General features: G+C 48.3%; 1 protein-coding gene across 1 annotated transcript in view; it reads left to right on the plus strand.

Annotated features, from left to right (window-relative positions):
- The window catches only part of LOC135212003 (importin-7-like), a 72569-nt gene that overhangs the window by 36388 nt on the left and 13717 nt on the right, over nt 1–22464 (plus strand). The window contains exons 9-17 of the mRNA XM_064245277.1: nt 7113–7232; nt 7359–7547; nt 7856–8011; nt 8107–8275; nt 9208–9299; nt 9486–9629; nt 9812–9977; nt 13020–13155; nt 13536–13681. Of these exons, the coding sequence (XP_064101347.1) occupies nt 7113–7232; nt 7359–7547; nt 7856–8011; nt 8107–8275; nt 9208–9299; nt 9486–9629; nt 9812–9977; nt 13020–13155; nt 13536–13681 (1318 nt within the window). The remainder of the gene's footprint in view (nt 1–7112; nt 7233–7358; nt 7548–7855; nt 8012–8106; nt 8276–9207; nt 9300–9485; nt 9630–9811; nt 9978–13019; nt 13156–13535; nt 13682–22464) is intronic.

The raw sequence follows: 22464 nt of genomic DNA on the forward strand, positions 1-22464 counted from the left end.
AGTGGAGCTCGCCGGTCGCCTGACCGTCACTCTCACAGAGAGCGATCGGGTACGGCAACCAGCACCAGCTCCTCTGACACACGAGACCGGGGCCGCTGTTCTCGGTCCAGCCGTTCTCCACAGCGAGACGGGTTCGACTAGGCCTGCAGCTCGACGCCACCGCGGGAGTTGACGATCGCCTGCAGTCTTCCAAGCCCACTGGTTCTGCCAGCGAGCGAGGAGGGCGGGAGCGTCAGGTCTGCCTCTCCCATACCTTCAACCTCCTCGGGTTACACCGGGAGGGGCGAGGTATTGAGGAGTGATCGTGAGGGGTGCGCCCCTCAGATCCCACCACGTCGTCCTACGTACCAGGCACGGTCCTCGGACCAGCCAGGTCACCCCCCCCCCCGTATGCACAGTGGTTGGAGAGTGACGAGAGGGGTGTCGCTGTTCCTCCCTCGAGGGAGGAGGGTCTCGGGAGATGCTCCTGTTTGAGGGACTGGATGGTCCGACTCCGCAGGACGCACCCCAGTCACTCCTGAGATCCAGAGGAACTTTGCCGAGGTTATTGCGCTGATTCGTCAGCACAACGACCTCGCGGAAGGATCGCCGCTCCCACCATCCGAGCCCACGTCCCGGCTCGAGTCGTTGTCTGGGGCCCGAAGAGGGAACCCAGACCGACGGTGGGTTTGCCGCGTTCCGAGCTTGCCGACTCAGTGCTGGACCAGGTAGAATCGCTTGTCTCCGGGCAAGACGGTTCTCTCAAGTCTGGCAGGTCGAGCAAGCTGCTTCCACCTCCTCTGCTGCGACAGCGGCGTTTTACGTGCCATCTGAGGACCCGATGCCGCCCAAGCAGGTGAACCCGGAGTTAGCCAGGCTGACTCCGGGTGTGTCTCTGCAGCAGCTCCTGTCCGAGAACCTATGGTTCTCGCAGCAAGAGGCACTTGGCCTGGAATCTACTGCCATGGCAGCTTTCCAGGCCGTCTCCTGGTTAGATCTGTGGTCCCTCACAGTATCTAAGGTCGCAGCCAACTCCGGGGGAATTTCTCCCGAAGATGACTCGGCCTTTAGGAGACTTTTGCCAGTCTGGGGGAAGAGCCATCTCCTTCCTTGCCCACCAGACGGTGAACCTGTGGGCCAACCTGGTTCTCCGACGTAGGGACGCTGTCCTTACTCGGGTTTCCAGGGCTTGGCCGGGCGTGAAGCGGCGTTGGGACTTCGCAACGGACCTTTACGGAGTTCCACGTCTCTCTTCCCAGGAGAGATGGTGGACGCTGCGGTGGGACAGACAGCGCACTGACGACAGTGACCGTCTGGTTCACCAGGCAGTCTCGAAGGCTTCTGGGCAGCCTCGGACTGCGGCCAAGTCTAAGAGCTCGGCTAGCGCTTCCTCGGTGGCTAAGACGGTAGCTGCGTCGAAGCCCCGGGGAAAGACTCTGTCTTCTTCGACTTCTACAAAGGGGAGCCGTAACCAGCCCTCCTCCCAGCCCTCCTCCTCCCGTGGAGGCTCTGGGAAGAAGTCGAAGAAAGGGGGGAAACGCTAGGGACGGCGTTCCCCCTCACCTGCTGCCGGAAGTGGGGGGGTGCCTGGCCAGCCATTGGGCAACTTGGCAGCGCTACGGCGCCGAGACCTGGATTGTAGATGTCCTTCGGGAGGGATATCTATTACCCTTCGAATCTCGGCCACCCCTCACCTCCAACCCGGTCCAACAGCAGTCGTACGTTCCAGGGTCATCGAAGGACGTAGCATTGAGACAGGAGATCAAGACCATGCTGAGCAAGAGATCTGTAGAAATCGTCACGGATCAGTCACCGGGCTTTTACAGTCGACTCTTCCTGGTGGAAAAGTCTACGGGAGGCTGGCGCCCGGTGATAGATCTCTCTCCTCTGAACCGGTTTGTTCGCCAGACCCGGTTCACGATGGAGACGGCACGTTCAGTGCTCGACTCCATCAGGGAGAACGATTTCATGCTTTCAGTGGACTTGAAGGATGCGTATTTCCAAATACCCATTCATCAGTCCTCCAGAAAGTACCTCCGCTTCATCCTCGACGGGACGGTGTACCAGTTCAGGGCACTTTGCTTCGGTCTCTCAACCGCCCCACAGGTGTTCACGCGAGTGTTCACTCTGGTGTCTGCTTGGGCCCATTCGCACGGGATACGTCTGATGAGGTATCTCGACGATTGGTTAGTCCTGGCGATCTCCCGCTCGCAGTTGCTACAGGACAGGGATCGACTGCTCGAGTTCTGTCGCGATCTGGGGATCGTTGTGAACTTCGAAAAGTCCGATCTCGAGCCCAAGCAGAGGATGAAGTGCCTGGGTATGCTGATCGACACGGGTAGCAGGGCGAGTCTTCCCAGCAGACTCGCGGATCAGCAGATTCAGGGAGGCAGCCAACCAGTTCCTGTCCTCAGCAGGAACAGGTAGCTCAGCGATGGCAAGTCGTGATCGGACACCTGTCAGTCACTCGAGAAGTTAGTCCCTCACGGGCGTCTTCACCTGCGGTCTCTTCAGTGGAGACTAAAGGAGAGTTGGTCACAGGCGACGGATCCCCAAGCTTTCCAGTGTCACTGACCGGACCGGTGAGGCAGGACCTAGCCTGGTGGCTGGACGACAGGAACCTCTTAAGAGGAGTGCCTCTGCGCACTCCCCCCCCGGACATGCAGCTGTTTCTCAGACCCCCGCATCGGACCGAGGGATGGGGCGCACACCTGGAGGAGTTGCTGACTTCAGGAGTGTGGGACGAGAACGACAAGCACCTTCACATCAATGTACTGGAACTCAAGGCAGCGTTCCTCGCTCTCCAAGAGTTCCAGGACCGCTTGATGGGACACTCAGTGGTGTTGATGTGCGACAACACCACGGTAGTGGCCTACGTCAACAAACAGGGGGGCCTAGTGTCTCTCCCGTTGTACCAGTTGACTCGGCAGGTGCACGAGTGGGCCGAGGCACACTCAATAGAGCTGTCGGCACGCTACATTCCAGGAAGAGGAATGTAGTAGCAGACACGCTCAGCCGTCGGGATCAGGTGATAGGGACCGAGTGGTCTCTACACCAGGGTGTGGCGGAAAGGCTCTTCGACCTGTGGGGCGACCAGTCGTGGATCTGTTCGCCACCCGGCACAACAGGAAGCTCCAGGTGTTCTTCTCGGCCGTGCCGGACCCATGGGCAGCTGCAGAGGACGCTCTCAACACCCGTGGGACAACCTCTTGTCTATGCCTTTCCCCCGTTCAGCCTGATTCGCAAGGGTGATCAGTTCGAGCATGGTCCAACCCGAATCTTCAGGATGATTCCTGGTGGCTCCCAAATCGGCCACAGGACCATTTGGTATCCGGACCTGCTGGCTCTTCTCGCAGGAGACCGAGAGAGATTCCCCCTTGGCACAACCTTCTCGCCCAGCCACACGTCGAGCGGTACCACCAGAGCAGTCCAGTCCCTACGTCTTCACGGCTGGCTGTTATCCACCATCTCTTGCGAACGAGAGGCTTTTCTCGTAGCGCAGCAACAGAGATGGCTGGAAACGTCCGTCATCCTCTGCAGCTGTGTACCAGGGGAAAGTGGGCCGTCTTCTGTGGTTGGTGTCGTAGACGGGGTCTATATCCTCTCAGAGCCACTCTTCAGCATGTCGCGGATTTTCCCTCGTTTTTCTTTCGCTGAGAGGAAGCTCCTCTCAGTCCCCACAGTCAAAGGTACAGAGCCGCCCTGGCTCTCGTCCTGACAACTGAGGGGATTGGACATCTCGAACTCGTTCGAGATCTCCTTGCTTATGAGGAGCTTCGAAAGGTCTTGCCCACCTAGGGAACTCAGGTCCCCCTGCGTGGGATGTGACTCTCATCCTTAGAGTTTGACTCGAACGCCGTTCGAGCCACTCCGAGAGTCGTCAGACAGGGATCTGACCCTCAAGACCCTCTTCTTGCTGCCCTGGCATCGGCGAAGAGAGTAGGGGAACTCCATGGTCTTTCCTATGATGTACGACACTCCAGGATGGGATCTGATGCGCTCGATTTCGTCCCGAACTTCGTTGCGAAGACTCGGAAACCGTCGGTCCTGACGACAGGTTCGAGTCCTTCACGATCCCTCCCTAATGACGTTCACCGATAATGATGCGGATGAGATTGCTGCTTTGTCCTGTGAGGGCGCTACGGCGCTATCTGAAGAAAACTCGACACCTCAGGCCTGAGTGTCGACGCCTCTTCGTTAGCACCGGGGTAACCAAGAAAGAAGTATCCAAGAACACTCTTTCATTCTGGACTGCGTGAGGTCATCAGTAGGGCGTATGAGGCTGATGGTAGTGACGACATCCGTACGTCCCGTCCGAGAGCTCACGAAGTCAGAGTATTGGCCCCTCGTGGCGTTTTCGTAAGAACTTCTCCGTGGCGCAGGTCCTGAAGGCAGGGGTCTGGTCTAACCAGACTACCTTTACGTCCTTCTACCTTCGGGATATTGCCCACAGGTCCTTGGATACCTTTTCCTTGGGACCCGTGGTGGTCTGCTCAACAAGTTGTGTAGCTAACCCTCCCAGACCCTCGCAGGCTGAAACAGCATCGAGTCCTGGTGTGACTGTGTGGATGGAGGGTGTGAGTGAGTGAGTGACTGGCTCCCTCTTCCCATCTTTTCCTCCTCCTTCTACCTGTGGGCAGAGGCCACGGTTCGTCACTACGCTGGATGAGGACGATGCCTGGTGAGCTATATGACAGAGCCCCATCCCTATCCCTTTTCACTAGGGATAGGAGCAGAATATTCCACCACTTCTCCTACAAGGGGGGGGAAGTGGATGCCTACAAGAGTCAAACTCATGACTTTATATTGCTCCTGTACAGGAACAAGTTCTTACATTGCTGGTACGAAGAGATACGCTTGCCTCTCTCTTATAGTACTCGGGTCCAGAGGTCTGACCATTGATCCTGCGGTGCACACCCCGATCAATCGGGACAGAGGCTTGGATCCCTCCCTCGCTCTTATGACCAGGGAGACTTCCAAGGTTGGGCGAACACCAGTCTGTTCACAAAAGACTCAGATTCCTCCCACCAAGAAGTGAGTCTTTTCCTATTGTAAAAAGGACCGAAGGTTTGTATGCCGTGTCGGAACAAATGACAATTTGTCCAAAATTGCATTTTTCCTAACTATACAAACCTGAGGTCCTTTTACACATAGCCCCACCTCATGCCACCCCTCATCTGCAGTTTTTGCTTGGTTCCCAAAATCAAAAGCAAAAGTGATTTGTTTACCTCCCAGTCGCGCGCGCGCAGCCTGTCCGGACAAGCAGTTAACTACCGAACCCCTTGTTCGAAAGCTTACGACCTATCCAGCTGCCGCTAGTACCTTCCTATTGTAAAAGGACCTCAGTTTGTATAGTTAGGAAAAATGCAATTTTGGACAAATTGTCATTTTATAAACTGATGAGCTTTGTCCTGGATTGCTTGTTTCTTTTTTTCGTCATAAATTTCACGATATGGACGAAACGTGTTGTGTACCGTCTGCTCAATCTTTGCAAACTTTTCAATGTTTGGGTCCATTTCTTCAAAATGTGCAAGGAGTTTATTCAGTTGGGCTAAACCTCCTGATAATCCCATAGCAGTGAATTTCCTTTCTGGCAACTTCTTTCTTTACCGCTTCTCTTCTTCTGCCACACTTTCTTCCAATTCCATCAGCTCTTCATTTGTAAGTTCTTCGGGGTCTTGGTCTAGCAACTCCTCAATATCTTCCATTTCACACTCCAAGGAAAGCTCTTTCATCAGTTTCACTATTTTTTCCCCGTATCAAATCACGTTCTTGTTCACTCTCAAATCCAGCAAAAGAATTCACATAATGTTTTAACACTTTCCATATGCCATTCATACACTTCTCCGTCACAGCTTCCCAGGCGGTAGACAGGTTCTTAATACACTGAAGAATATTATACTCTTTCCAAATTCTCGCATTGTTTTACATTCTTGAACGCTTGTGCGTTTTTCCGAATGATAAATTAGGAAAGGCTTTCAGCTTGAATCCCACGATATTCCCACCAAGCAGCAGAGTCAGCCTATCCGTAAATGCTTTTAAATCCTGGCATGCTTTTGGCTTCATTGTTTTTGTAAGTGTGTGCTGGCATTAATTTCCAGAACAACCCAGTTTCATCCGTTAAAAGTCCGCTCTGGAAGATATCGTTCACCTGTAATTGATTTCATCCAGATTTTTGACAAACTTGCTAGCTCCTTCCTCATCTGCACTCGCTGCTTCTCCAGTACTCAAACATTATGCAGTTGGAATCTGTTCTCGAACCTCTTGAACCAACCATCATACCTGATTGTATTCTTCTCTGGCATGTACCTTCAAAGTCTGAAACAGACCTCTATCCTTTGTCTGCTTGGTAAAAATGCTTAACGGTGTTAGTTTTTTAATTTGATCTTCCATCCAAATGTTCAACAATTTTTCCATTTGATGGATAGGCCCGGTATGTTGCTTCGTTATCACAGCCGATCGCATGGGTGCAGAACCTTTCACAGCTTCACGAATCCTTTCTGTCTTTCAAAATCGTTGACACAGTAGAGTGTGGTAACTCGTAGCACATGCGATCACATTAAAAAATTGTTGACCACATTGTACAACGAGTGCGATTAACTTCATATCACGTGCGATCACATAAACTTTCTTTCCTCCTTTGAACTGTTTAATCACTGTCATTTTTGTGTCCAGGTCAATAGCCTTTCTTTCCTTCTTGGCAGGCTGAGGAGTAGATAAAGACTATTTCCTCTTGGCAGACATTTTCAAAAATTACCTAAAACACAAAATATATGTAAACAGACAGAGGATGTGCAAGGTAGCGGGATGCTATTTGCACTGAGTGACCAGTGGCAGCGCAGCATGCTGCATGTGTGGAGAGGCGGAAACTGGGGGAAAAGCTGTTGTATGCCATTTTCCCGTTACGAGTGGTCGTAAAGTCGATCAGACGTAACTCGCATAGGTTGTAAGTCGACAACTACCTTTAGTGTAATTGAGAGAGAGAGAGACAGAGTATTTAGTATAGTGATAAGAGAACGCATTTCATTTTATTATTATTATTATTATAAAGTATTAGTTTATCCAGACCCCTGAGCCTAATAAAGGCTCTTCTCAGGCTTTAAATGATTAATGCTTGATATTTATCTTAACAGATTGGCACAATGGGTGGCGTACTACTTAAAAAGAAGATATACAAAGATCAAATGGAAAATATGATAGCGCAATATGTCTTCCCTGAATTTCAGAGTCCATATGGCTTCATGAGAGCAAGGGTGAGTAATTACAAATGTTAATATTCTATGAATTGAATTAGTATGGAATGATGTATGTTTTTGTAAATTTATTAATTGATGACAACTGCTATTGATAATTCTTGGGTCCTAAAAATTTTTTTTCAGGCATGTTGGATACTACAAAACTTCGATGAAATCAAATTCAAGTCTGACCAGAACATACTCGCAGCTATGAACTGTATTCAGAATGCCCTACTTAATGACAACGACCTCCCTGTTAAAGTAGAGGCAGCAATGGCCTTGTCTGCATTCCTTGCCTCACAGAATAAGGCAGAGAAGATTGTAGAACCTAATGTAAGTGCTCAAGCATTATTTAAGCTTTCATATGAAAAGTTATGTTAAAATGATATAAAAGGTAATTGCTACATTATATATAATTAAAATGAATATTTGTATAATGGAAGAAACAAGGATGAAAAAGAGCAAAATAAAAAGAAGAGAGTTTGCTATTATACGGTAGAAATTATGTTGTGCAATAGGTAGAATCCCAGTTTTCAGAGCTGGTGATCCTGACGAGTTAACGGCTTGATGGGAAAATTCCATGGGTGGATGCAATGAAGTGACATTATGTAATGTAATAGTTTTTCCATATATAATTTCAGATACAACCAATTGTTCAAGAGTTACTTAAAGTAATTAAGGAAACTGAGAATGATGATCTTACAAATGTGATGTGTAAGATTGTGACAACATACACAGAACAGCTGATTCCTATTGCAGTGGAGATGTGCACCCAGCTAGCTGCTACATTCCAACAGGTTAGTTGGGTTATTTTTTGAATTGGGAATAAGTTACCTTTTACGAGCTCATATTTGTGGACATAAAAATTTTCATTACCCATGTTTCTCTTCAGGTTGTAGACTCAGAAGATGGTGCAGAAGAGAAGGCCATTACAGCAATGGGCCTGTTGAGTACGATAGAAACATTAATCAATTGTATGGAGGAGAACCCAGAGATTATGGTTCAAATTGAGCCCATCACTCTACAAGTTGTTGGACTTATTCTTGGCAAAAATGTTATGGGTATGGTTTTCTATTTTTATTGTGGTAGACCAAAAATTTGTATTATTCTATTAAGAGGAATGAATAATTTAATTTAGTGGCTGTAAGAGATGACATTTATTTATCTCGGGCATCTCAGGCTGTAAAAGTTCCTCATTTGACAAGTTGTTGCATATTCGCCTATCAATCTGGTAGCCCGAGTTCGCTCCCTGCATGCCGCCAATGTGGAACCAGAGGAATTTATTTCTGGTGATTAGAAATTAATTTTCTCGATACATTGTGGTTTGGATAGAAAATCAGTTCTTGATGTAATGTGGTTCAGATCCCAAAATAAGCTGTAGGTCCCATTGCTAAGTAGCCAATTGGTTCCTAGCCACATTAATAAAAATTTGATATTTTGGGCCAGCCCTAGGGGAAGAGCTGTTAATCACCTTAGTATTCTGGTTAAACTAAGATACACTTCTGATGGGAATAAAAATAATTATTTAATGGGTTACTTTAAGTTATGATATAAACCCAATGCTCCTGGAGTTTGTTAATACTGTTGGCGGGGAAAGATGTGAAGTAATCAGATAGGAAATATTATCAAATAAGATTAGTCTGATTTAAATGTTAGGCTATAGATTATTGTACACTATTGAAGAATAGTAATTAATGTATTTTTTAATGTCCAATGAGTTACAAAGCAGTTATAGCTGAAACAGAAAAAAAAAACCATTTCAATGTGAAGATGACATTAAATCTGTAGTGATGGTGGAAGTCTTAGTAATCATTTACAGGGTAGGTCTCGTGTCATATGATTTTGGTTAAGCTACTCAACAAAAATAGTAATTCATTAGTGCCAGTGATTTTTTAGATTGTGTGTACAAGTAGTAGTTTACTTTTGTGGAAGTGGTTAACAAAATTACTATGATGTATTTGGAATATTAATTTTGTAAAATTTTCTTTTACAGAATTCTATGAAGAAGCTCTTGCTTTGATATACAGTTTAACCAGCACAAGAATATCACCAGACTTATGGAAGTGCTTTGAAATGATGTATCAGGTTTGTAAAGTCATTCAAGTGTTTCAGTTACAAAAGTTTTAATGTTATATATACCATTGTTTCATATATGGAGTATGTTTATGGAAATTTAATGTTTCGATTAGGCATAATGGGGAAGTGATGTGTGGCTAGATACAATACAAATACGTATACCTTTGATTTGTTTTTATGAAAATTTTTTCCCAGATGTTTAAAAATGATGGCTTTGACTACTTCACCGAGATGATGCCTGCTCTTCACAACTATATAACTGTTGACACTGAAGCATTCTTAAGTAATGAAGCACATGTCTTAGCAGTATGTGAAATGTGCAGAACTATTTTAACTCAGGTAAGGCACAGAAATCCATGCACTAGATGGATTCTTAAACATTTTGTGGATTGAAATATACTATAATCATTGGTATAGAAATCTACCAAGGAAGTTGGAAAGGTATTTCAAAGTGAAGTTCAAGTTAGTTCATTGCCTATTGTAAAGTCGTTTTAAAAGTCTTTCTCTGTATTATCTTGCAGGACTCTGGCGAGGATGACGAGTGTCATGCTGCCAAGTTATTAGAAGTTGTAGTTCTTCAATGTGAGGGGAGAATAAATATGTGTCTTGGTTCCATCATACAGTTAGTTGTTGAAAGGTTATTGCGTGAGGTTAAAACTACTGAGCTACGAACTATGTTATTGCAGGTGAGTGCTGTGGGAATTATTGGAAGGTTCTTAATTTAAATAGGTTTCATCCAACCCCCACTGCTTATGTAACCCACCCCCGTTTAAGTTTGGTTGTTGAATGTTTCCAGGCAAAGTAAATTTGCTCAAAGGACAAAAATAGTGTGTCTGCTATGCAATGCCACCTGAGTCTAGTATTCTCACCCTGTATGCAGTGTGCTGCCTGTGACCTCACAGAGTGCGCATTGTCTTGAAATATCTGTCATATTTCTATTTGCCATACATTCATGTTTTCTTTTTGTCTTGCTGTCAAACCCTCTGCACTGTTGTAAGTGCTAAATGGTTGATATAGCCCCAATGCATGGGCTTTATAGACTAAATTTCACAATTCATTTATTTAATCATAATTTTGTATTGTCCTTTACCTTTGGTCTTAATTTTTTTTTATCGTTCATTCATTTGCCTAAAGTTCTGGATATGTTCTGTACTTAAGATGATCCTGCTATAGTCAACTCAACCTTTTTGGCCACTAAGGCGTTGGCCTTGTTTACCCTGGATTTTCTCCACACACACACACACACACACCACACACACACACACACACACAACACACACACACACACACTCTCTCTCTCTCTCTCTCTCTCTCTCTCTCTCTCTCTCTCTCTCTCTCTCTCTCTTTATGGGTGGCCTTGAGAACCCAAATACGTAAAGGAAAATTATTAGAGGGAAAAAATGCAGAATGCAATAAACGTAATAATTATTACCTTAGTCTGAATGCAGGTGGGGGCTGCAGGAAGCAGATGATTACACGGTGGGTCCGTGACACGGAATGACCTTGTCGGGCTGAGGTGGCAACAAAGCGCTAACCCAGCACAGAGGTGTTGTCAAATCTCAGGAAAACATTTTTAGTAACATTCATTTTCCCATAAAAAACTTAGTCATTCTTAGTCATGCTTAAACATATGAAGTTTTTAATATGAAACAGAGTAATTACCATAAATTTAGTTAGTATAAAAATATCACACACATTTCTTCATCGCTGTTCTGCGTATTTAGAGAATGTGGCAACTGTGCAGCCAACGCATTATCAGCCAAAAAGGCTGAGTTTGACTATGTGTCCTTGGTCCATTACTTGTTTTGATGGTCTTATTTTGTTTTTACTTAATTTCTTTGGCTTGTTACCAAGTTTTCATTGTACCTACATTATATAAATTCTCTTCTTATGATGTCATTTAATGCTTTTGTATATTAGTGGTTTTTGCGCATTATATTAATGTATTATACTGTAATGTGATTTGTGTGATGCACCTGAACTAGTTAGATTGCATTAGCTTACATGCACAGGTCTTCATATGATTTGTGTTAAGCCTTTATGTTTTGCCTCAGTAAGGATGCTTGCATTGTGCACAATAACTGGCACTAAATGTTTTTTAAGTTTCTGACCTCACCTGTAAGATGCTTTTTGTTTGACTGGTATGCTAGCAGTGGCACTGACTTGGAGAGAAGGATTCAGTATTGCATAAAGTCAGCAGTGCAGATCCTTACCCATGTGCTTCACCTGTAACTGAATCTTCAGCTTAGGTCTTCCTGTCTGTAGGAAAGTTTTGCTTATATAAGAGGAGTGAGTTCACACACTGTTGCTTGAACAATCAACTGTTGCTGTTGTTTTTGTTGACTGTCTAGCCACTGACGTACCCATCCTTTTACTGCTATGCTAGCCACTGACGTACCCATCCTTCTACTGATATGGTAGCCACTGACGTACCCATCCTTTTACTGCAATGCTAGCCACTGACGTACCCATCCTTTTACTGCTATGCTAGCCACTGACGTACCCATCCTTCTACTGCTATGCCTCCTTACTCATATGCTTTTTCCTGTACCTAAGTGTTCCTGTGTCCATTGCCTCTTCACATGTGGAAGAGCTAGGTCAGTTAGTTCATGGTGATGGACTGCTTGGGATAGGCAGATGTTGCCTATATGTATTTCCAATGTCTGCTCATGCATGGCATGTTTTGAAATAGATCGACAAATACCCATAAATGCATCTACTCCGACAGCCAAATCTGCTAAGCACCAGCTTTTGGATACTTATTACCAGCTTGTAGACTGTGAGGTCACAATCTCCTGATTGTGTACCAGAACACATACATTTTAGTTGGGGCTATAAAGAATGATGAGGTATAAGCATACAGTTTTTTTAAACATGTAATACATTTTTCCATGTAAACCCACATATATACACAGTTTCATTATCCAAGCCCCTCAGTCTTATGCTTATTGTCAACGATTTATTTTATATACTGTATATATTTACATAAAAATGCAGTGATAACTGGAGGTTCCAGTTTGCACATTGATACTGCTATTGTTTTGAATAGCGCTCGAAACATGCATTGGTAACAAATCTGGACTGTGATTGATGTGTTTGTTTGAAACTAATATTATATTAATGATAGTGAGTTTTTTTATTGTGGAGTACTGAATGAAAATAAAATCACTAGTTGAATGTTTTCTGGAAGTGATAAAACTTCCATGGTTTTATTAGTGAACTGTGGCATATTAGCTAATTTTGGGATATTTACTATAGGTTATGATTTACATTCTATAGATGGTCTTCAGTTTTGTTATTAGGATTCTTGAGTAATTGCCATGTTCACCTTCAGCTCTTGTTGTTTTGAATATTATAAAGCTTTTAGCTTAGTTTTCTGGTAAAATATTTATTAATGAGTTAATTTGTGAAATAAACTGGCAAATGAGAAAAATGTATGATAAATAAGATTTTTTGATAACGACAATCATATCTAACGGAATTGTTGGGAAATTGGGTTGAACATATAGTGGCACTAGTAAATCACTGCATTAGTCTAAATCATAACTGCTTAATTTTGAGGCAGGGCCAGTTTTCCCTTACTAAATTTAGGGGAAAAGAAATATTTTTGTTAGTATTTTTAGTAGGTAGTATTATTGGCAGTGAAATGGAGCAAATAATTCTAGTTGTTTTGAAATCAAGGTTTTCTTGTGGCCATACTTTATTATCAATATTGTTTATTTTACAGGTTGGTCATAGCTACATTGTATACTGCACCCGATGCATTACTTCAGGTGCTTGAGTCAACCACGTTACCAAATACTACTACTACACTTACTTCTCATTTCATCAAACAGTGGATACATGATTCAGACTGTTTTCTTGGGTAAGTTAGTAATTACTGTCCAAACCGGCCCAATTTACGTCAGTTTGTCCAGCAAGGAATTGTTCTTGGACCCTGTTCTCAATATTGTCATGATTAGTAATATTGATCACAACCTGTAGAGCTCATTTATTGCTTGGGAATTTTTGTTGGTGTATCCTGTCTTGGGCCTTGTCAACTCTTGAAAATTGAAGTTTCAAATGAACTAGATAGTGGTATACTATTGGGTAGTCCTGCCCACTAGTAAGTCAACACTGACCTTTGTTGTGAAGCCAGATCAGTTCAGTTTGGAATGTATAGTCACACAATTGGAATGTATAAAGGATTTTCCTTAAAGTTTAGATAGGGTAACTCTCTAGTACATAATAAAAATTTCTTTTCAGTCTGCATGATCGCAAGATTTGTGTGTTAGGGATGTGCACACTTCTGCAACTTGGGCCAGAACGTCTTGGAGTATTAGAAGAATGCCATAAAGAAATTTTACCTGCTATGATTTTACTCTTCCAAGGATTGAAAAGAGCATATGCTGGTAAGCTGCATTTTGTTGATTTCAACTACACATTTGTATTCAACAAAAACCAGGAATTTAGGTTTTGTTATAGATAGGCTAATCATATACAAGGGCTTGATAGATTGCATTATGAGCATGGGCCTCGACATTAATACATATAGTGGAATTCAGCTCAACAGAAATTGTCTGTCCTCCTGTAAGTACGTATAGTAATGAAATCTGTTAGGTAATGAAGGGTTACATTTAACATACATGATAGTCTTGTACTACAGCAATTCCTTTCAGGTAATTAATAGCCTATCCTAACAGGTATTTGTTCATATACGAAACAAACCTGCGGTCTTAATTCATTAGGATAATACTAGCGCCGAGCTGGAAAGCCGGTAGAATTAAAAATAAACTTGTTGAGATCCAGGGACCATTGACATCTGTATCAGGTCACGGGTATGTAGTACCCAGAATGCCCTTGGCGTCCCATGAACCTGACAGTTACTTTCCTACCGCCTTTAAGATAGGACATGTTATTACTTTCTATCTGTTTTAAAGCTGGTTTTTGTTTGCCCCGATTTTATTAATTTTTTCCCTTGTTACTTTTTCTTTGGGTGTCTCAATGTGGGTGTTGATCTGATAGGTGTGTTTCCATTGTGAGATGGAGAATTTTGCTTCACCAATGGAAAATCTCTTCGGGTTCTCGGAAGAGACAGGAAGTTCCCTGGAGTGAGTGGGTTTCCTTGTTCAAGATTTTCAACTAAGGTGTCTACAGATCCACATCCAACGTGTTGTAGGTGCAGAGAAAACGTATGTACTATTACTAATCCCTAATCCTTGTTCAGTTTGTCGTGGTTGGCGTCGGTGGAACAGTGGATGAAGTTTTATGGGAAGGGCTAGTACAAAAGAAAGGAGATGATGCCATCTTTGGATGACCAAGCGTCGTCGCTTCTTTTGTATCAGCAATAAACCAGACTGCCTCATATGTTTCGTCGCCTGCTTTTGATATTTCCCATACTCCTTCAGTTTCTTCTAGTGATTCGTTATTGGAAACGCCAATAGGGTTTTTTGGGTAATTTTATGAATACTTGCGCTCCGTCATTCCCGCAGGAAGAGGGGGAGCATTGCCATCTTTGTTCCAGGTATTGGGGTCCTGATGTGCAGAGAATGGAAGGAATGTGGTCGGCGTTAGGCCTACCAGGAGTACCACCTTGGAGGGGTTGCTGTCTCATTATATGGCATCGCAATTCCACCACCAGGGCCCGACAGCGTTGAATGTTTCTCATCCCCCTGGCCTGCACTTTATGGGAGCTTAATGCCGCGGTAACACGACAACAACATCAATATTTCCAGCAATGCAGAGTGTTGGAAGTGTTTTGCAGCACATGCAGGGCTGCCAGCAGCAGCCGTTCAGTCTCTCCCTACAAGAGTGGTGACGTCATAGCCTTGCGTCACACACTGACATGGCAGCTGCGACGACGTCACAGCCTACTGCTTCTCTACCTACTTCGTTGCCTCTGGAGCCAAATACACTTTGTTCCGATACGTAATACAAAACCATCGGTCCTTTAACAATAGGATGTAACGTGCGGCAGCTGGAACCGGTCGTAAGTTTCGAACAAGGGAGTTCGATTGTTAACTGCTTTTCAGACAGCGCACCGCGCGACTGGGAGGTGAAAAATCACTTTGCTTTCGGCCGCGCTAGGTGACAGACGTGTTCTCCAATTCTCTTCTGCCCGCCATTGTCGCGTGCTTTGTAACTTCTTTCTAGTGTATTTGTGTGAAAATCTAGTAAGTACTTATGACGTTTGTAATTTTCATTTAATTATGGATTCTTGTGAGCTGGAGAGTTCCCCCACGGCCCCCATCAGCCGCCGAGACTGTGCCCTGGTGTGGAGGGCCGTAAGTGTGGGGCCTTCCGCTCCTTTATTGAGGTTGATCCTCATGAATTATGTGCTCGGTGTCGGAGCCCCCGCGAAATGTCTCTCGCACCGAGCCTTATGATATTTGTTGTTTGAGTTGGAGGAGCAGTGGGCGCGATATGAGGGAAGGATGGAAACTAACGTAAACCTGCCAGGGAGTCATCCCCCTGGCAAAGATTCTCTGGCTACTCCCCTGGTCACGGACACGTCGTCGTCTTTTCCTTCCTCCGCCTCAGCTCCCCGTATGGCTCCTTCCACTTTTGGGGTTTGGTATCTTGCTCCTTCTCTTCACCTGATCAGTCGAGCGTAGAGGAGGGGCGAGATACCCCGACATTCAGTTGTACTCGGGGTCTTCTGTTCGCTCGGCGATGGGGAACCCCCTAATAACCCGACCTTTGCCTCCTCAGGTGTGCCTGCCGTGGGTGACGACCTTGGTCAGGTTTGGTTCTCCCTTGGTCTCCAGGGGACACCGTGTTTTCGGGGTGGCTGTTGCATCACCTGGCAAGTGGCTCTGCACCGGTAACTCACGGTCCGGTAACCACCACCACCAACAACTCAACCCCGGGGTGGTATGCTGCCCCTCCTCATCTACTTTACACACAGCACGTAACCATGGTAACACCTTCAGCTGCTGTCCAGGTACCGCTACCAGGTATTTCCTAACCTCCGGTGCCCCAAGACTCGCCGCCCTGGACCTGCCGCCAGTACCCAGGATGTCGCTGGCTGCTGCCCCGCCTCCTGCCGTACCTGCCGTCCCTGGACCAACCCCTGCCGACGTCGTTCCTGCCTGTGATGTTGCTGCTAGTTGCAGGTCCTTCCGGACAGGTGCAGTCGGGCTGTGTTGCTTCGGCAACTGCCCCGGCTCCGTCCTGGATGGAGGACCTGGTGACTGTCCTGAGGAAGCTGACGAAGAAGAGGAGGTGGTGTTGTCGTCGTCTGCTGCCGCCTCTTCCCTTCGACTTCCAAGGCTTCACAGCCGAGGAAGAAGAAGGCCGCCTCCTCCTCCCCTAAGAAGTTCTCCTTCGGCAACTTCTAAGAACCCGTCTCACTCTGGTGTGACGGGGGGTCTTCCGTTGGTCCTCGAGCGGGGCCCGTCTCTCTTTCCGCAAGGAAGAAGACGGGGACCAGAGGGGTACCGGCTAATCCTCACCTGGTGCTAGGGCTCGCTGCTACATCAGGTTCCGTCTCGGCCTCTCATTCGCGAGAGGTACCGGGTGTGCGGTTGCCCGCGTGTGACTGTGCAGCCAAGGCTCAGGCTTCTGAGTTCGCTCGGCGCAAGGACCTAGGCACGGAGAGGAAGAACTGGTGAGAGCTCGCTCAGGTGACTCCCGCCAGACCAGCGATCGCTCTCGGGGCGATCCGCTGGTACCCAGGGTTGACGCGACGGTCCCAGATCGGCCGCGGGCTGAGGCAAGGAAGAGGTCCCCTCGGTCACCGGGACCAGCTTCGGCCGGTTCCAGCGGGACGACACGCCGTGAGACAGGCCCCGCTCCCACCGCGACAGTGGACTCTGCCGGTTCCCTTTACCGCCGCTCCCATCGGGACCGGCGGGCTGGGTAGGGGGACCAGCAGCAGCTCCTCTTACTCTCGGGACCGAAGCCGCTGTTCTCGGTCCAGCCGCTCTCCCCTAGAGTGCCGCGCGACCAGGCCTGCAGCTCGCCTGGAGCCCCCCAGAACACCACCGGTTTCTGCCGGTGGGCGAGGGGAGCGTCAAGTCTTCCTCTCCGATCCCTTCAACTTCCTCGGGTACACCGGGAAGAGCGAGGCAAACCGGAGTGATTCGTGGGGAGCGTGTGTCCTTCATGGCCGTCCCACCACGATGCCCTACCGAGCCTGGCACGGTCTTAAGACCGACCAGATCGTATGTGCAAGTGGCTGGAGGACCGGGAGGGGTCCTTGCAGTTCCTCCTTCTGAACGAGGGGGTCTCGGGAGGAGCTCTTGCTGAGGGACTTGAGGGTTCGACTCCTCAGGACGCAGTTACTCCCGAGATCCAGAGGTCGTTTTCGGAGGTTATTGCGCTGATTCGTCAGCACAGCGACCGCCTCGGGGAAGGATCGCCGCTCCCACCTTCTGAGCCTACGTCCAGGCTCGAGTCGTTCTGGGGTCCTAAAAAGGAACCCAGGACAACGGTCCTGCCACCATCTGCTCTGGGTGACCTCGGTTGCTGGGCCATGGTGAACGCTCTCGTCTCCGGACAGGAGGGTTCGCTACGGTCTGGCAGGTCATCCAAGCTACTTCCCCCGCTCTACTGCGACAGGAGATTCTACGTGCCCATCAGAGGACCCTATGCCACCCAAACAGGTTAACCCGGAGATAGCTAGGCTAACTGGGGGGTGTCTCTGCAGCAGCTCCTGTCGGAGAACCTATGGTTCTCGCAGCAAGAGGCACTCGCCTTGGAATCGACCGCCATGGCGGCATTCCAAGCAGTCTCCTGGCTAGACCTGTGGTCCCTCACAGTGTCTTAAGTCGCGGCCACCTCGGGAAACATCACTCCTGAAGGTGACCCGGCTTTCGGGAGACTGTGCTAGTCTGGAGGTAGAGCCATCTCCTACCTAGCCCACCAGATGGCAAACCTGTGGGCCAACCTGGTTCTTCGGCGTAGGGACGCAGTCCTCACCCAAGTGACCAGGGCGGCTGGGCTTGAGGCGGCTCTGGGTTTTCGCAACGGACCGGTGCGGAGTCCTCCTCTCTCTTCCCAGGAGAGATGGTGGACGCTGCGGTGGAACAACGGCGCACTGACGACAGTGACCGTTTAGTCCACCAGGCAGTCTCGAAGGCGTCTGGGCAGCCTCGAGCTACTGCGGCCAAGCCCAAGAGTTTGGTTAGTGTTTCCTCTGTGGCCAAGATGATCGCATCGTCGAAGCCCAGAGGAAAGACTCTGCCTTCGACTTCTTCAAGGAGTGACCGTCACCAGCCCTCTCCTTCACGAGGGGGAGCTGGGAAGAAGTCGAAGAGGTGGGAAAACGCTAGGGACGGCATTCCCCACCCCCTCACCTGCTGCCAGAGGGGTTGGGAGGGTTGCCTGGTGAGCCATTGGGCAACATGGCAGCGCTATGGAGCGGAGTCCTGATAGTAGACGTCTTCAGGAGGGGTATCTACTACCCTTCGAGTCTCGGCCACCCCTCACCTCCAATCCGGTCCACCTTCAGACTTACGTTTCCGGATCATCCAAGGACGTAGCACTTCGGCAGGAAGTCCAAGCCATGCTGAGCAAAGGAGTTGTGGAGATCGTCAGGGATCAGTCACCGGGTTCTACAGCCGTCTTTTCCTGGTGAGAAGTCTTTCGGGGGCTGGCGCCCGGTGATAGATCTCTCCCCCTTGAACCGATTCGTTCGCCAGTCTCAGTTCTCGATGGAGACGGCCCGCTCCGTGCTCGACTCCGTCAGGGAGAAAGACTTCATGCTTTCGGTTGACTTGAAGGACGCGTATTTCCAGATACCTGTTCATCAATCCTCCAGGAAGTACCTCCGCTTCATCCTGGACAGGACGGTCTATCAATTCAGGGCACTTTGCTTCGGTCTCTCTCAACCGCCCCACAGATGTTCATGTGAGTGTTCACTCTGGTGTCTGCTTGGGCCCACTCTTCAGGAATACGTCTTTTCAGGTATCTCGACGACTGGTTAGTCCTGGGGAGCTCGCAGTTGTTACAGGACAGGGATCGGCTCCTCTAGTTCTGCCGCAATCTGGGGATCGTGGTAAACTTCGAGAAGTCAGATCTCGAGCCCAAGCTGTGGATGAAGTACCTGGGTATGCTGATCGATACGGTAACAGGGTGAGGGCTTCCCCGCAGACTCGCGGATCAGCAGATTCAGGGAGGCAGCCGACCAGTTCCTGTCTCGGCAGGAACAGCCAAGCCTCAGCAGTGGCAAGTCGTGATTGGCCACCTGTTGTCACTCGAGTAGTTAGTCCCTCACGGGCGTCTTCCCCTGCGGTCTCTCCAGTGGAGACTAAAGGAAAGGTTGGTCACAGGCAAGAGACCCCCTGTACTTCCCCGTGTCCCTCACGGAGGAGGTGAGGCAGGACCTAGCCTGGTGGCTGGACGACAGGAACCTCGTAAGAGGAGTGCCTCTCCGCACTCCCCCTCCCGAAGATGTTGCTGCTTTCAGACGCGTCAACCGAGGGATGGGGCGCACACCTGGAGGAGTTGCTGGCTGCAGGCGTGTGGGACCATCACAACAAGCACCTTCACATCAACGTACTGGAGCTCAAGGCAGTGTTTCTCGCTCTCCAAGAGTTCCAGGACCGTCTGATGGGACACTTGGTGGTGGTGTGCGACAACACCACAGTAGTGGCATACGTCAACAAACGGGGGCCTAGTGTCCCTCCCGTTGCACCAGTTGACGTTGCAGGTGCACGAGTGGGCCGTGGTGCTCACTCAGTAAGAGCTGTTAGCTCGCCACATTCCAGGCAAGAGGAATGTAGTAGCAGATGAGCTCAGCCGTCAGGATCAGGTGATAGGGACTGAATGGTTCTTACACCCAGACGTGGCGGAAAGGCTGTTCAACCTGTGGGGGCGTCCAGTCGTAGATCTGTCCGCCACCCGGCACATCAGGAAACTTCAGGTTTTCTACTCGGCTGTGCCGGACCCATGGGCAGCAGCAGAGGACGCTCTTCAAACACCCGTGAGACAACCTCTTCATCTATGCCTTTCCCCTGTTCTGTCTGATTCGCAAGGTGATCAGCAGAGCGCTGGTCACCCCGAATCTACGGATGATCCTGGTGGCTCCCAAATGGCCTCAGGTCATTTGGTATCCGGACCTGCTGGCTCTGCTTGCAGAGGCACCGAGAGAGATTCCCCCTTGGCACAACCTCCTCTGCCAGCCACATGTAGAACGGTACCACCAGTCAGTCCAGTCCCTTCGTTTTTCATGGCTGGCTGTTATCCACCATCTCTTGCGAGCGAGAGGCTTTTCTTGCCGAGCAGCAACAGAGATGGCTGGGTACATCAGACAGTTCCTCTTCAGCTGTGTACCAGGGAAAGTGGGCCGTCTTCTGTGGTTGGTGTCGCAGATGGGGTCTATCTCCTCTCAGAGCCACTCTTCAGCAGGTAGTGGATTTCCTCGTTTTTCTTCGCAGAGAGAAGCTCCTCTCCGTCCCCACAGTCAAAAGGGATACAGGGCCGCCTTGGCCCTAGTCCTGAAACTAAGGGGAGTGGATATCTCTAACTCGTTCGAGATCTCCCTTCTAATGAGCTTCAAGAGGTCTTGCCCTCCTAGGGAACTCAGGCCCCCGGGGTGGGATGTGACTCTCGTCCTTAGGAGTCTGACCCTCAAGACCCTCTTCTTGCTGGCCCTGGCATCGGCGAAGAGAGTAGGGGAACTTCATGGTCTTTCCTTCGACATCAAGCATTCCAGGGGATGGGGATCTGTGACACTATTTCGTCCCGAACATCGTAGCGAAGACTCTGAATCCTTCGGTCTCTGACAACCGGTTCGAGTCATTCACAATCCCCTCCCTAATGGACTTCACCGACAACGATGCGGATGAAATGCTGCGTTGTCCTGTGAGGGCGCTACTTCTCTATCTGAAGAAAACTCGGCACCTCAGGCCTGAGTGTTGACGCCTCTTCGTTAGCACTGGGGTGACCAAGAAAGAAGTATCCAAGAACACTTTCTTTCTGGCTGCGTGAGGTGATCAGGAGGGCATACGAAGCTGATGGTAGCGACGACATCCGTACCCTTCGTCCGAGAGCCCACGAAGTCAGAGGCATTGGTCCTTCCCTTGCGTTCCGCAAGAACTTCTCCGTGGCGCAGGTCCTGAAGGCGGGGGTCTGGACCAACCAGACTACCTTCACCTCCTTCTACCTTCGGGGGGATATAGTCCACGGGTCCTTGGGACCCATGGTGGCTGCTCAACAGGTTGTGTAGCTTACTCAGCACCCGAGCGGACAGAACAGCATCGCATCCTTGTGTGACTGCATGAATGGATGAGTGAATGAGTGTGTGACTGGCTTCTCTTCCTCAGGAGACCGATGCAGGTAAGCTACTCGACGAGCTCCACCCTATCCCTTTCATTAGGGATAGGAGCGTTATCCACCACTCCCCCCCAACAAGGGTTGGGGAGTGGAAGCCAACAAGAGACAAACCCATAACTTCATATTGCCTCTTGCAATAGGAACAAGTTCTTGCTTGCTAGTTTTAAGAGGTACGCTTGGCCTCCCTCTTATTACTTGGGTCCAGAGGTCTGACCATTGATCCTGCAGTACATACCCTGATCATTGGGCAGAGGCTAGGATCCCACCCTCTGCTCTTACGACCAGGGAGGGAACCAAGGTTGGATGAACACCAGTCTTCATTGACTCAGATTCCACCCACCAAGAAGTGAGTCTTCCTATTGTTAAAGGACCGATGGTTTGTATTACATATCGGAACAAATAACAATTTGTCGAAAATTGTATTTTTCCTAACTATACAACCTGAGGTCCTTTACACATAGTCACCTCATGCCACCCCTCACTTCTGGTTTTTCCTGGGCCTAAAGCAAAGTGATTCTTCACCTCCCAGTCGCGCGGTTGCCACTGACTGTTGGACAAGCAGTTAACTACCAAACTCCCTTGTTCGAAGCTTACGACTGGTTCCAGCTGCAACAAGTTACATTCCTATTGTTAAAGGACCTCAGGTTTGTATAATTAGGAAAAATACAATTTTCGACAAATTATTATTTCTGACTCGGTACACACAGTCATAAAGAAATTACAAGCTCTAGAGGAGAAGATAGTTAAGAAAGACAAAAGAAATATGTGAATCGTCGTCGTCTTCATCGTCTTTCTCTAGTTCGGCATCATCGCAAAGTTCGATGACGTCACTGCGTGTACCAGTCAAGCATTGGAGGATACGGGACTTCGTGACTGATCCTCGGGCCAAGAGGAGAAGAGTGAATTCTTCTTCATC

The sequence above is a fragment of the Macrobrachium nipponense genome, chromosome 40 (assembly GCF_015104395.2).
Source record: "Macrobrachium nipponense isolate FS-2020 chromosome 40, ASM1510439v2, whole genome shotgun sequence".
Lineage (NCBI taxonomy): Eukaryota > Metazoa > Arthropoda > Malacostraca > Decapoda > Palaemonidae > Macrobrachium > Macrobrachium nipponense.